General features: G+C 46.0%; 1 protein-coding gene across 1 annotated transcript; it reads right to left on the bottom strand.

The window, feature by feature from the left end:
• Positions 1-851: 851 nt before the first annotated feature.
• Positions 852-14,259, bottom strand: twsg1a (twisted gastrulation BMP signaling modulator 1a). Its single transcript, XM_083659828.1, has 5 exons — positions 14,004-14,259; positions 12,873-13,033; positions 6,096-6,195; positions 2,724-2,984; positions 852-1,326 (listed from the first exon to the last, which is right to left on the bottom strand). The coding sequence occupies exons 2-5, from the start codon at positions 12,999-13,001 to the stop codon at positions 1,145-1,147; spliced, it is 672 nt and encodes a 223-aa protein (XP_083515954.1). The 5' UTR covers positions 13,002-13,033; positions 14,004-14,259; the 3' UTR covers positions 852-1,144.
• Between the last annotated feature and the right edge of the window lie 682 nt (positions 14,260-14,941).

Genomic DNA, 14,941 nt, shown 5'->3' with positions numbered 1-14,941 from the left:
GAACCACAAAGTTTGAGTTGCTCTGTGCTGCTCACCACCCCACCCAAGCAATCTATGTAGATTTCATGCCCATGAGTAATATGGAATGACTCCATGAAGAATGTTTAGGCTGTGGTATCATTTAGATCTGAACAGCCGGTTTGCTGCTGAACAGGCAAGAACAACTGCCAAAAAAATGTTTTGAATAGTAACCCTTATCTAAATTTGGGGTAACCACTTGCTATTCCTAATCACATGTAACTTCCCAAACACTGCGGTTGAATTCAGAAGCCCGATGGTCATCCCGACATATGGAAAGCATTTGTTCCTGGCCTCTCCGTTCTCCACTGGCACCGGTTTCTCTGATCCCACAGCTGCGCAGGCGAAACGAGGTCGTGATTCAATATCATAAAAAGACAAACAAGGTCTCATTGTGCGTCTGGGTACATTAGTCTTTGCAAACGACTGCTGCTTGCCAATTGGGAACAGAATCAGTGATAGCGCACCCTGCAGCCCTTTAATGCCCCGCATTGGCATTACAAAGAGCGATTGTGTGTGGAGATTGGCATCAGTCAAATGTTCCCTTTCCCCCCCGTTTGCATGAGACGGTCAGTGAGCACTGGAACACCTGTGGACCAGAATGGTATAAAAACAACTCTGTTTCCCCAGGAAATGATGCGTTTCCTGACAAGGGCAACACTAGGCTAAGATTAGAGCAGGAGACCGGTTGCCCGTGAGCTGCCAGTCCAAAACTGGGAGGACAAACATTTACTATTCCACTCATGCCTACACTTTTCACTGAGAAAATATAGTGAGGAAGAAGAGATTTTTCAAGTCAGGTTACAAAGCAGTTAATTTACCACAAAAGCATGCCATGTCACCAAACTTTTCTTTATTTGGCATGAGATGGGGATTTAGCGGACCATTATTGTAAAAATACATTATTCATATACACCTCTAGTAAAAAACACTATTGCAAACATATCTAAAAAATATACAGTGGAACATAACAGCAGAATAAAAACACAATTTGGATGGGGCGGGTGGGTGGAGGGGGTATTTTACAAGGTAGTAGAGGAATGTTAACACATATCAGTCATAGTTTCCTATGCCCTCAGTCCTCTGGTACGATCCAGACATTTGGTACCAATATGCGCCCGCACTTTCAGAACAGACAGTTCATGCACTTCACAGCCTTGCTGCCGTAGTCCAGGCACTCGGGTCCGATGCACTGGCAGCAAGCGTTGTGGAACCAGCGGTACTTGGACCCTCCCATTGACTCGCAGTATAGTTTACACTGACGGATGGAGACGCAGTCGTCAAAGTAGACCACTGTGCACATATTATCTGGAACAAATAAAGGAGAGGGGGGAAGAAGACATGAGTCAGAAACCCAGTAAACATGACTTTGAAATCTCGACCATTTTAAAGCAATTTACGTTTAACCCTCGGCGTTCCTATTTTTTTTTACCGCGGGGGGAAATGAATTTGCCGCTACTAAGTGTGACCATATGTGTCGGTGGGATTAATGAGTTAACAGCTCAGCTCTGTGGGAACACTCTCTTATGAGTGTGTCTTTTTATAGCAAATAAGCACTGGGTCAGAGGTTGTGAGCCAAAACAGCCACAGGGGAAAATAAGAAATGGCGGCGGTACAAGAGTTTTAACCATGTTGCCATCGCTTACACTAAAAACTCACCACAGCCTCAGAGACTTGAACTTCCCCTTAAGAGGGACATTAGCCTAAGTATAAAGACGGAACTACTAAAGCCTTTGTTTGGATCTTGGCATTTTATATGTGAAGCTATGAGTGTAAACAAATAGTTTTGCGTTGAGGTATGTCGTCTTCCCTCGCACTCGTCTAAGCCGCGTGCTTTCTCATAAACTGTAAAAAGAGATGGACGAAGAGAGTGTGATGTCACCCATTGGTTTGTGGCCTCGTGTTTTGAAGCCTCGGGTTTGGCAATTTGGACGCCGCCATCTTGTTTTTCTGGAGCCAGATTTGGATGAGAAGAGAAAGTTTCCCAGAGCAACAGCGCAGCCTACTATTGGTCCGTGATCGGGCGAGCTGCGCAATCACTGGACGGGCGATCTGTCTATCACACCCAAAACGTTCTATAAGTCACTCTGTCAGTCGGTTGGTCCACAAAAAGTTTACCACCCTTTAGCGGGCACAGTTTTCACCCTATAGGTCGGAGGCTGAAATTTGGCATGGAGGTCAAGTATGTGCGTGTGCGTGTGCGTGTGCGTGTGCGAGAGAGAGAGAGAGAGAGAGAGAGAGAGAGAGAGAGAGAGAGAGAGAGAGAGAGAGAGAGAGAGAGAGAGAAGGTTTGTGTTCAATTTCGAAATGCAAGGTGGCAGAGACAGAGTAGGGTGATGGGCTGCCCCTGCCATCGTGCATTTAGGAAATTTGCGTGGTCGCAGCTATTGCGAATTCATGCTTGTTATTGTCTATTTTACACTAAACAGGTGAATTATATAAAAAAAATATCACCCCTCGTACAGTTGTGAATTAGGACAAGTTAAATTAGCTAGAGAGATAGAGACCAAAACAGTTTTTTTTAACCAGGCTGTAAACATGTTTAAAATTATTTCTACTGTAAAGTTGGGCATTTTAACATGGCGGTAAATGGAGAATCACTCGCTTTTGCAGCCAGCCTCAAGAGGCCATTCAAGGAACTGCAGTTCTTGGTACTTCTACATTGACCTCAATGCCCCCAACCGAAACTTCCTCCTCGGTGGTACCTTGAGTGTCGTAGCTGGCGTGGATGCTGTTGCCGGGCAGAGAGACATTCTGGTGCTGGTTGTCGAGCGTCTCCAGGAAGGACACCAGGTTCTCGTGGTGGGACAGCTCCTCGGCCACGGGGAAGGACACCACCATCATGTTGATGGGCGCGTCACCCTCCGTCAGTGCGCGGAACAGAGAGGGGATGGGCCGGTGCAGCTCCTCTACTGTGCTCTTTGATGTGGCTGGAGAGTCGCTGTAGTTCTTGGGGTTACACATCCCTGACACAGTCACACACACACGCACGCGCGCACACACACACACACACACACACACACACACACACACACACACACACACACACACACACACACACACACACACACACACACACACACACACACACACACACGAAGATATGAGCATTTGGGCAGGTCAGGGTAAAGCCATTCATCAATTTATTTTATTTTTTATTCTTTATTTATGCATAACATGGATTTAAATTACAAGACACATATACAGTTTTTTTTACACATTTGAAATAAATCATTATGCACATGTAAAAGTTTTGTTTTTCCTTCCCGAAATCCTTCTAATTTCAAGAATTGTATGTTTGTAGAACTTTGTACAGGCTGAGAAAGGTAGTTGTGTCTATATAGAGGTGGGAGAGGTTTCAGCAAATCAAATATGGGGACCATTCAGCAATTTCTAGTTTAGGCGGCGCCATCGGGTTCAACGACGGAGCAATGAGTTCACACATGAGTTCAATTCACACCCACAGCTTTACAAAACCAAAACGACTGTCAAAGAGTATCTTGTCTTAATTAAGGCCCTTTTAAACACTTAAACACATTTAATTTCCAAACACAGTAGCAATCGCTTGACAAAATCTCCGCATCCTCAGATATGCCTTTCCTAAGCCTCGAAATGAGTCAAAGTGAATTAGAGCTAATGGGTAAATCATTTAATGGGGAACGGAGTTTGACACAGGAATTGGATTACAAACCAGGGCTAAAAGCAGAGCCAGAGCAGCTGTTTTAGATAAAGCGTGCACATGGGTCCTCCCCGCCTGTCCTCCCTCCCTCTCCTCCCTTCCTCCAGAATACAAACTGTCCTTTCCCCACAGCTCCTCTACTGGGCTGCACCCGGCCGGCGCTCTAACCACTCACAGATACGCACTTCAAAGCAGCCAGGCAGCGTTTGGCACCGAAAACATGTTTAGAATGGAAACTTACTTAAAGTGGTCATAAGGCTAGCGCCATAAGAAAAACACCACCCAAAAAAAACAGGATAAATGAGAAATATATACTCGCTCGAAGCTAGGAGCTGTCTTCGGTGTATTGTTAAAGGCCTGTCCGGGAGGACAACTCGACCGCCATAACATCTGTAGAGCAGCAGCGAGTTCAGCGCTCAGCGTGTATTTGTCTTCCACATGAAAGAGCTGTAATAAAGCCTCCTTGTCAGCACGTACAGTAATATCTGTCTATCAAAACGGATCTGAGAGCCTGCTGGTTTGAAATGGATTTCACATGAAGATAGAAGATTAAAATGTTGTCTTTGTTTTCAGAGATTTGCTTGTTTTCGTACCCCCCGGTTTTCTCCCCCCCGCTGCGCTTCGGCGAGCCAGAGAAAGTCAAAGTTCATTTAAGAAGGTTGACCTCCTTCTCCCCGGCTCTCTTCCGGCTTCTTCATCCTTTGATCTTCTGGAAGTCTTTATGGGGGCTTCCTGTCCATATGGGTAGGTGCTACTTAGCAGTGGCAATATCCCTTTAATTTCCTGCCCCGTGCGATAAACAGCGGCCCTTCACTCGGGACGGAGAGGCACAGAGAAATCCACCTTGGCTCTGCTTTGCATTAAGAGCACCGTCTCCTGTCACTTTTCACAGGCCTTTTTCAGGGTCTGGCCTGGCTCAGCTCACACTCATCTCCTATCAGGCCCACAACACTCGCTGGAGACTGATGTCTTTTTAAATCTGCGTGCCTCTCAGCTGTCAAGTGCATTACGGTCACGATCTCATTTTCACCGGCTTTTTATGGGGGGGAAGGGGGGGGGGGCAGACCGGCATGTAACTGAATGGAGATTAGTGCCAGCAGCAATCTGTTTAAACTCCATACATTTGAATCTGTCATGCTAAAAATTCAACTGTTGGATTCCAAAAATGAGTATTTGTATGGCAAAATAAAAAATGTAATATAATTGCTAGAAATTTAATGTTGATGATTATTGAAATAACTAATTCCAAAATTCACTTTTATCGATTCAAATTCTCTTTTCCCACTTCAGATGAAGCTATCTGAGAAACACATCCAGCGATAAGAAAATGTAAAGAAGCAAAAACATTCAGTCCGACAACAGAGAGTCCATAGTATAGAGAAAACTGAATTTTAAATTATTTTTAAAAGTAAAATTCAATCATAACCAAATTCCATTCCAAGCAAGCCATTGCATTCAAATTCAACTTCTGCCTTACAATAAAACATTATATTGTGTATTCACCACAACAACAGTGAATACATAAGACACTTTATTTCTCATTGTAGACATAAAACACAATTATGTTCAACACAAGGATGATGAATTGAAACACACGCAACTCAAATACAATCTCTGCTGGCGCTAATACTCTTCCATACACAAGTGCAACTGCACTTACTACAGCAATCAGTGTGTGTCCATCAACAGCCACGTTTCCTGTTAATAATAATAATAATACATCAGATTTATATAACGCTTTTCCTAGTGCTCAAAGACGCTTTACACTACAAGATAAAACAACTTTAATAGAGAAAAACAAATAAATAAAAAAGGCGAGAGAGAAAATAACTTCATGAGTTGAAAGCAAGGGTAAAAAGGTGGGTTTTGAGGGCTTTTTTGAAGGAGGACAGAGTGTCTGCCTGACGGATATGGCTGGGGAGGGCATTCCAGAGGGTGGGGGCAGCTGCGGCGAAGGCCCTGTCGCCCCAGGTCCCGAGCTTAGTTTTGATGGTTGGAGGAGGTTAGCGTCTGTGGACCTGAGGCGGCAGGTAGGCGTGTGGTGGTGAAGGAGGTCGGAGAGAGGTGGGGCCAGGTTGTTGAGGGCTTTGCAGGTGATGAGTAATATTTGGAAGTGAATCCTGTACGTGATGGGGAGGAGCCAGTGGAGATCGTGGAGGACGGGGGTGATGTGGTCAGAGCGGCGGGTGGGGGTGAGCATGCGGGCAGCAGAATTTTGGACGTATTGTAGTTTACTGAACTGCCTTTGAGCAAGACAGCACACCTGCTCCGTCACTGTAGGCCCTTCTGCATGAGAGCGTCAGCTAAATGCCCCCCGAATGCAAATTCAAAAATAATACGCTGCCTAATTCGGTGTCAGCTATAATTATATTGCGAATAAATGAGACGGTGCACTCACCCACGCAGTCGCAGCACTCCTCCCACAGCGTCCCCAGACACAGCATGCACTCCTTACAGCACGAGCAGTTCCCGTCGGAGGGACGGCACTGGCACAGCTCCTGCATGACACAGACACACACACACACACACAGACAGACAGACATGAATCAGCAAAAACAGCAAGGCACATAATGCAAAAATGACTGGTGTGGAAAGACAGCGAACAGAGGTGAGTTTGTTCCAAAAGTGTTGCGTTAGGAGCACTGAACTGAACTGAAACACTTCTGTTGCCAAAATATGACAATATGGAGGCGAGGAGACCAGAGGAAGAATGTTCTGCACTTGTAAGTCCAACTTCTGAGCAGAGGATACATGACAGCCTGCAGAATACTTTAATGCTATATTTTAATCTATACGCCTGGGCGAATATTCAATACTATTGTTACTCGTCTTTCAGTGGAATCATATCATCATTAGATGTGATTTTGGCATATCATGATAATAATAATAATTGATAATTGATGATAACAAGCAATTGTGTATAAAAGCTCTGACACAATGCGGTATGAAACATTTTAAGGGATATTATTTGAAATTTTCAGTTTTGTTTGACATCACAGCTAACACAATTTGCTTAAATGGGATGAACAGCCATTTGAATATTTAAAGTGATTTTGCATACGTGAGCTGTATCGTGAAAAATCCTTATGATCATTGTGATATTGATTTCAACCATATTGCCATATCAGCCCTAGTAGGACAAAACAAACAGGTGAACATGTCGGCCCTCATGACTGATGCAGGCAGCCACTGGACCAATCAGTCACAAAGTTTCACAAAATCGGACTGGTGGTGTGCTGTAGCAGTTGGACATTTAGTTATAGCGCCACCAACAGGCCAATTTGTATGGCTTTGTGTCAAAAGTTGTGTCCAACTGACTTACCGATATTACAGTGGGGGATTTTAGAGTCTTTGACAGTTCGAGCTTTAATTATAGCACCCCATCAGGCCAATCAGTGTCATTTTTAACACAGTAGTGTCTGAGATGTCACTTTAGCCAATAAAGTACCAATTTCTCTCACAATGCGTGCCCAAGTTAAGTCAATTGTCTTGACTTTTGTGCAGGACAGTCCAGAGTGTGTCATGGTTTGGTGCAGATTGGACAAAATTTGTAGGAGTAGTAGTGGCGGGGGGGGGGGGGGGGGGGGGGGGGATCTTTTAGACAGAAATGGGCGGGGCCCGGGGCCTATATGGATGGATGCAGAATGAACCAAGGAATCCAGGAAAAGATAAAAACATTTTTTTATCGTGGCTCATACGGTTCAGAACTTATAGGCCACCACAGTGTAAGGTTGCTATAGTGCCACCCCCACCATCTTGTCAACATGGGGGTCTGGCCTTGCTTGAGTAGTGGGGGGCCATAGCAACCCAAATGTGGTTGCTCTGGGACTTTACATTCGGGACATTGTGGCGGACGGACGGACCGAGACCCCCCCAACAAACACACAGGAGACAGTAACATGGAGCGCAGCATCTACTGTACGCGTGCAGTGCAAACAGGAAACATACTGTACCATTAAAACATCAACAGCCAGAGCAACAGCAGGTTTGTGTCCGGCACAGCAGCAGTTACAGGACACGGGCAATTACCGCACACATCACATGGCATGCATGGTATCTATCTATCTGTGTTGCTCCGACCTCACAGCACGCACGCCGATGACTTCATACCTCCACTGTACTCTATGCCCATTCATGGAAAGTGCAGGTTCTGGCACGTCAAACAGAATCCAAACCATTTTGCTGAACTTTATTACGCTGTAACTGAGGCTAAAGTCTGGGCTGCGCATAGTATACAAGACATTTCGTGCACAGCAGGGCACAGCTTTAACTTACGACCAAAATAAAATATTATTGCTAGATTAAATCAAAAGACAGCCATGCAAATGAATGGAAGGCAGATAAAGAGCGTGCTTTGACCTGCACTAAAGGCACAAACTGCAGGCTTACAGCTTGGTTTGTGAAGAAGAGGAGGGGATTAAACGATAGAGAAAGGTCAATTCTATTCAAATAATTTCAGGCTTAAATGATTTTGACTGCTTTCATGCAGAAAAAACTCAACAGATTTTAATCATTTGTGATTGTAGATCTTGTTAAATCGACTAATTTCTGTGTTACACTTTATATGCGGGCTTCTCAACGGAGCAAGAAAGCTCTCACAGCAGTGCTGCCAACTTATTTCCACAGAAAGTAGCTATTTGGCTGCACAAAAAGTCGCTAGAAGTCACCGGATGACATAATATGCTAATTTCCATATCAATATATAATCTACAGTCTCTGCTCACAGTGGAGGGAGGGGGGCTATGCCGTGTGTGGGGAGCGCTGTGATCATTTTAGGCCTCTCTGGATGAGAACCAGCATCAACTGGACCAATTTATTGGCAAATGCTTTGGGAGTCAACAATTTAACAGTGTTTCCCATGATCATAAAAAGTCGGCAGATTTGTCGCTCGTACGCTTTTCGGAAATAAAGTCGCCAGGGGGTTCTGAAAAGTCGCTGGGCCCTATCTTGAGTTGGCAACGCTGTCTCACAGAGGATCACTTTTCTATAGAGGGAAAGCAACGCTGTCACAAGAGCCTCTCTGCAATCATCTGAAATGTGTAACATCTGCCAATCCCAAACTCTATTGTTCCCTCATTCCTCAGACTTTAGCTCTCCAACAAAACCCTCGGTCCGGGGGAGGGAGATGAGAGGGAGAAAGGGAGAGGACGTCTAGGTGGGACAGAGAGCGTGTGGGACTGCTGCAGACAGAGTTCCCGTTTCTCCTGACACAGAACAGGGAGCACATTCCACAAAGTCAAGGTCACGGCGATGAAGGAGCAAGAGAGAGAGGGAGCAGGGAGAAGAAGAAAACACCTGGTGAACAGAACATGGCCGCCCCCCCAACCCCCCCCCACGCTATAACCCCCACCATGTTCTCTTTTCTCCTCTTCCGTGTTCCCTCGCTCCATAGTCTCTACTTTCAGTCTCTCCATTGCTTTTTTCTCCTCTCCTCCACTTTCTTTTTCTTACTCTCTCTCCCCCTCTTCTTCCTTTGTGTCTTTGGGAGAAACCGTCTCTCCTACACATAAACAAGAGTCCCCGGCGATGATAAAAGCCCTCGGTGAGTCACCAGGCAGAGAGCGAGTGCAAAAACCACACACAGTTCACTTAATCACCAGCCTTCTCAATCCCCAAGCCTCTGATCCTGTGAGCAATTGTTATAACTCTTCAAAGGTGGAAAAGTTCTTTAGAAAAAAAAATAACTCAACACACTGCTGCTGCCAAGGGGAAAAACACACATCTCAGAAAAGCTCCACGGCCCTCTTTTGAAACCATACCGTCAATTTTAAATGGGTTTTATGGGACAATTGGGTCCTGAAGCTGACTTGGCATGCACGAGAGGAACATGTGAGCGTTCGACTGAAGCAAACAACATGAAAGGAACCCAAATTTGAGTCACGACATTTTCACCCGGAAAGACAAAAGCAGCTTTTGACAGAGACAGATGAGGTTGCCCCGCAGACTGCGGAGGTCTTATTAGGCGACGCTCGTAACAAGTGGCAGCTCTCAGACGGAAATCACTGCAATCAGTCAAAAAGTCAACTGCAGCGAGAGAGAGAGTGAGTGAGCCGAGGAGAGCGAGCGTGTGCTGCCCTAGTGCTGCTGCCTGCTGACCGAGCGCTCGCCGGAGTGTGTAACTTTTGAAATTGCTGCCCCACCCTGCTAAACGGCCCGGTCTGGACAAAGCTGGCTGAGGGCTGCAGGCAGGCAGGCAGGCGCGCACACACACACACACACACACACACACACACACACACACACACACACGCACACGCACACACACACACACACACACACACACACACACACACACACACACACACAGTCAAGTCAAGTCATGTTTATTTGTATAGCCCTAATTCACATGCATGTCTCAAGAGGACTTTTGAATGTGTCACAATCAATACCCAGAATTGAACAACATATATAAAGTATTAAAAAAACAGCATATCAAAAGAAGAGAGGGAGGGAAAATAGAGAGAAGAAGGAGAAGGGAGAAGAGAGTAGAGAGAGAGGAGTGGAAAGAGAGGAGAGAGTGAGGAGAGAGAGAACAGAACAAGAAGACAGACACTCAAAGTACTCTAACCTGAACTACCTAACAAACAAAGAATCGCTCATCTACAGCCTAACCTACCCTAACCTTAGCCTGACTAGCTAGCAACCAAAGAATTATACACATACACACCTCCTCCTGACCTTGCCCCCCCCCCCCTCTCCCCTCTCCCCCTCTCATGTTCTCCCACCCTCGGGGGGTTTGGGGAATTCAGACAAATGAGTTGAGTTGGCAGCAGAGCGTGAGTGAGCGTCGGACAACATATCCCACTAATCACCAGCAACATGGAGCTTCTACAGAGGGGGCCGAGGCGGTACATTTCTCTTTCGCAGCACACACACACTCGTTTGCTCTCCTACCCCCCCTGACAGCTAGCGGGTTCGTGTCGGCGGGGTCGCGGAAGCAAGAGAGCTTGTCCCGAGCAGTGATTCGTCACAGGAATAAGCCACCTGGAAAAAGAAACACACACACACACACACACACACACACACACACTCTCTCTCTCTCTCTTCGCTGATCTGCAAAATGTTAAGATGTGCAGTGTGCACTAGTTCCTTCGATTACTGTCAGAAGCAGGGTGTGGCCATTTTGAATTAACCCAGAAGGAACAGAGTTTGGATGTTTTGGTGCTAACAAGTCTGCTTGAAAGAAAGAAAATTTGAACCTAAAATATAGAGGAAAAGGGGTGAAAGTGTTAATTTTGTCAATCAGACACAGAAATGACCTGCTGTCCTCAGAAAAGTGCCTTCATTTTGTACTATTTTCCATATACAGTTGGACTTTTTCAAATGTTGCATATATGTCGCTTGCCCAGACTTTCTCCCTGCTAATCATTTCCAAACAAAACTCTTCCTTTGCAGACAGAGCTTCGCTTTCAGAGCCAGGGGTTCAAGACTATTTGGAGACTCTTCGCCTCAGCTACCATCAGAAAATAACTCAGTCGCACTCAGAGTGAGGTCAAATAGACTTAGGTGAAATGGCCACTGGGGTTAACAGTGGTACATAAAGATGTTAATGGGGAAGGCAGGGCCGAGCAAGTCAGAACACACACACACACACACACACACACACACACACACACACACACACACACACACACAACATCCCAAGGACACAGGGCAAGCAGCAGTGGGTGATTTGCTCAAATTTAACATGACAGGTGGTGGAAGACAGAGCAAACGCTTCTTTCCCCCCTTAAAAAAAGCAATCCATGACACGATTTTGTGTTCACTGGCGGGGGGGGGGGGGGGGGGGAGGGGGGGGGGTGGGGTGGGGTGGGGGGGGGGTCACCCCTCACCCCTCACCCCTCTTCACAGCACCCACTGGGCGTCAGGCGCGAGGGATGTGACTGCACAGAGGAAGTGATGTTGGAAGGTCAGCAAGCTCAAAGTCAAAGCTGCAGACCAAAACAAATTAAAAGGTGAACTGAACTGAAAGCAATCCATCGCACAAGTCAAACAACACTATTCCACAAACAATTGCACACAGCAAATTTAGACATGATCAGTCATGATAGCATCCTCACAAACTTACTCAAAACTATTTCAAAACAATCTAAAACACACCATAGGTACAGCGTGCATAAAGCGAGCACAGTTGCATAAATTCAGATCCCGGCTCCTCGTTCTGGGAAAACCTTCAAGACCTTCGCTCTGCCTATCGAAGGAATGCATCTGCATTCTTCATGACAGATTCCATCTTTGTTCTCCGGTCCAGATCGCCGTCTCGACTTGGAATCGAGACGGCATTATCTCAGCCTAATCTCAGCCTTGGCTACGGCCGGGTTATTTATTTTAATATGAGCGATTTGTACAAAATTGGCACACTTATTTGAAAGAATAACAGCCGAGCTATATTCTCCAGCCGGTGTATTCGGCTACCACCCGAAACATTACGATGTGGAATACCAGGGTGTTGAATTCCATGTATCCTGCCAGTTAAAATCAGTGGTATTGAAAAAGACGCGTCTGCTCTGCTCCGGTGCTGCTCTTGACTCTGACTCACTATTCTTTTGTGTTCTTAACCAAGAGAAACAACAGCCTTTGTTTTGATGAAACAGCTGCAAATAGTGGGATGAAAGAGGCTCAAACTTGGCTGAACTCGAGACAGAAAGGTCCACTTTCATCTACAGAGAAGATACTGACATCCATCACCTAAACCTAGAGATGGTCTGACAACAACCACAGAACACAAAAGCCATGTCTGCGAGCTCAAGTAGGGTTGTGAGCAGTACAAAAGTCCGGTTGGTGACCAAAATAATGCAGACAACAGTCTGTATAATATTTAAAAATAATGATATGGACTTTTTGAGACAATAAACCAGACTTTCATGTATTTAGATAGGAGCCTGACGTCAGCTACAAGCAACACAACATAAAATACACTACAAATGATCTAAATGGAGACTGATATTGGCTGTTAAGGTACTTTACAAATCAACAGGAGGTAACCTGAGTCTGTGCGAGTTTTCCTTTCACTACGCCTTTGATTGTGAGTCAGGAAATCAACATGGCGACGGGGGAGCGGATGGTACAATTGTTGTGCAAATACAGGTATTCATCATCCTGCGCTCTGGGAGAGGTGAGCAGGGTTTTGCAGTGTAACATTCTGACTGCCACACTCATAGTGTATTGATGTCACCTGGATGAGGCACTTGCTGACGTCGCTGGCGCAGAGGGCCTTGTTGCAGCCGGAGGTCACGGACAACCCTGACAGGAGGAAGAGGAGAGCGGCTGCGGCCGGGAGGAGGATCAGCTGACCGGGCCTCATCCTAAGGGCTCACCAGCAAGGCACTGCAACACCTACATCCACATGCAGGGACCACAAGCAAATAAACAGCAGCATTCCACACACAGATGTAGAGACGTTAAGTCAAGAGCAGCAGTTGATGCTTTAGTGAATACACCATAATTATACAAAATAGTAGGGACATCTTCCTGATATTCAGCCACAGCCTCTTTTGCATAATCCACATTTCAATTGTGTCAAAGCTTCAAACTCATTTGCTTCTCTTCGTCCACATCGACAGGAATAAGGGATTTCATAAGGGAAATCAATATGGGATAATGGCTTTTACCTGGATTCATCTTATCAGTGTAGATGCCATCAATTCAATGAGGATTTGTTGGCATTAAGTAGCCTACAGTAATTGCCAATGCACATTCCCAAGTGCAATAATAACAATGAAAAATAAAAACAATGATTATACCTTTTAAGATCAACAATCAATGTAAATCTGAAATATTATAAACCATCATTCACACAACAAGGTCAGAAAGTGCACCCAAGTAGGCTAGATTATAGCGTTGCATGCTGTAACGTACTGTATGTTAAATGCATGCAAAGGAAATTATTGCTATGCCATAATATGGCATAGCAATAATTTCAAAGAATGTCAAACATATTCTTTGACATGTACATATCGCACATCTAACAGGCCTGTCACATCTCCTGCAATTTAGCCAATCTATGCGGAATAACAACAGATGGAATAACAACACACATCTGGCAACATCAGCTTCAGCTACTTCCCCCCTCTAAAGTACAAAACATGTTAAACACACGATTCGATCCTGCCACTTGCTGCACTGCACACCGTGCCATTTCACAGCACGGGCAGAAAACATGTGAGGAGGAACATTAGCTCCCAGTCATGAACGCATTTATGCACTTCTTTTCTCTACTCATCGCCAACAGCAGCCCCTCGTTTCACTCGCACACTGCCTCGAGTGCACAAAACAACAAAAAACACATAACAAGAGACAAACTTACCACAAGTTCACGACTTTTGCTTTTCTTTTGGGAGGGGGGACAACGGGCTCTTTTCCCCTTTGAACTTCTCCACTCTCCAGGATGAGTTTGTGCTGCCTGCCGCTCAAGTGTCCAGTGTGTCCAGAGGGCGTCAGTCTCTCCGCAGCACAAAGCGACAGGCAGTCGGGCGCCTTAAAGGCACACACTCCATTTTCTCTCCAGCAGCAACTATGGAGGAAACACCGGGCCTCAGGTGAGACGCGAACCAGCGAGGGAGATTAGAGACGCCCCTCGCCGCACCATAAATACCAACACGGGGCCAAATTTACAACTGCGCCCCGCGGAGTTCCATGCGTAAAAGCCCTGTGCGTAAAAATGATCTCCTATCCTCCTTTAGCCTCAGACGCTAGCCAATGGCAGGCAGCCCCGGTGGGATGTGGGCTTGTTCCACACGCAAATCCTTTCTATTCAAGACATAACCCCACATTAAGAAGTCCTTTGATACCAGTCTTATCTATCTTGGGCCTGGCGGATGAGAGGCAGCGGTGCTCATTAGGTGTGAAAGGGCGATTCGGAAGCCGTGAAGCTGAACAGGCGTCCCGCGGCGCTGAGATGCGTCCAACTGACGCCCCCCTCCCCCTCACCCAAACCCACTCTACTACTTTAGCTCGTACATGTGTTTTCACCCCAAACTACTGTGACCCAAGCCTCTGGGAAGGGGGGGGGGGGGGGGTAAGTTGAGCCTGCCCTGTGGGGTAAGATGAGCCACCTTGTCTCTAGGCAACCACACTCAAAATGAAACATGTGATTGTGATCACATATTTAGGGAAAGTGATTCATCCCCCCCCCCCGTCCGTGATGGAGGAGAGCACAGGAAGTTGAGAGAGCCGTGTGTGTGTGTGTGTGTGGGGGGGGGGGGGGGCTGTGCTGGGGCAGCTATTTATCGATTTCATCAAGTT

The sequence above is a fragment of the Poromitra crassiceps genome (genome assembly GCF_964638095.1).
Source record: "Poromitra crassiceps genome assembly, chromosome: 23".
Classification (NCBI taxonomy): domain Eukaryota; kingdom Metazoa; phylum Chordata; class Actinopteri; order Beryciformes; family Melamphaidae; genus Poromitra; species Poromitra crassiceps.
Note: the sequence above shows the minus strand (reverse complement) of the source record. Positions and strands in the feature narration are given on the sequence as shown.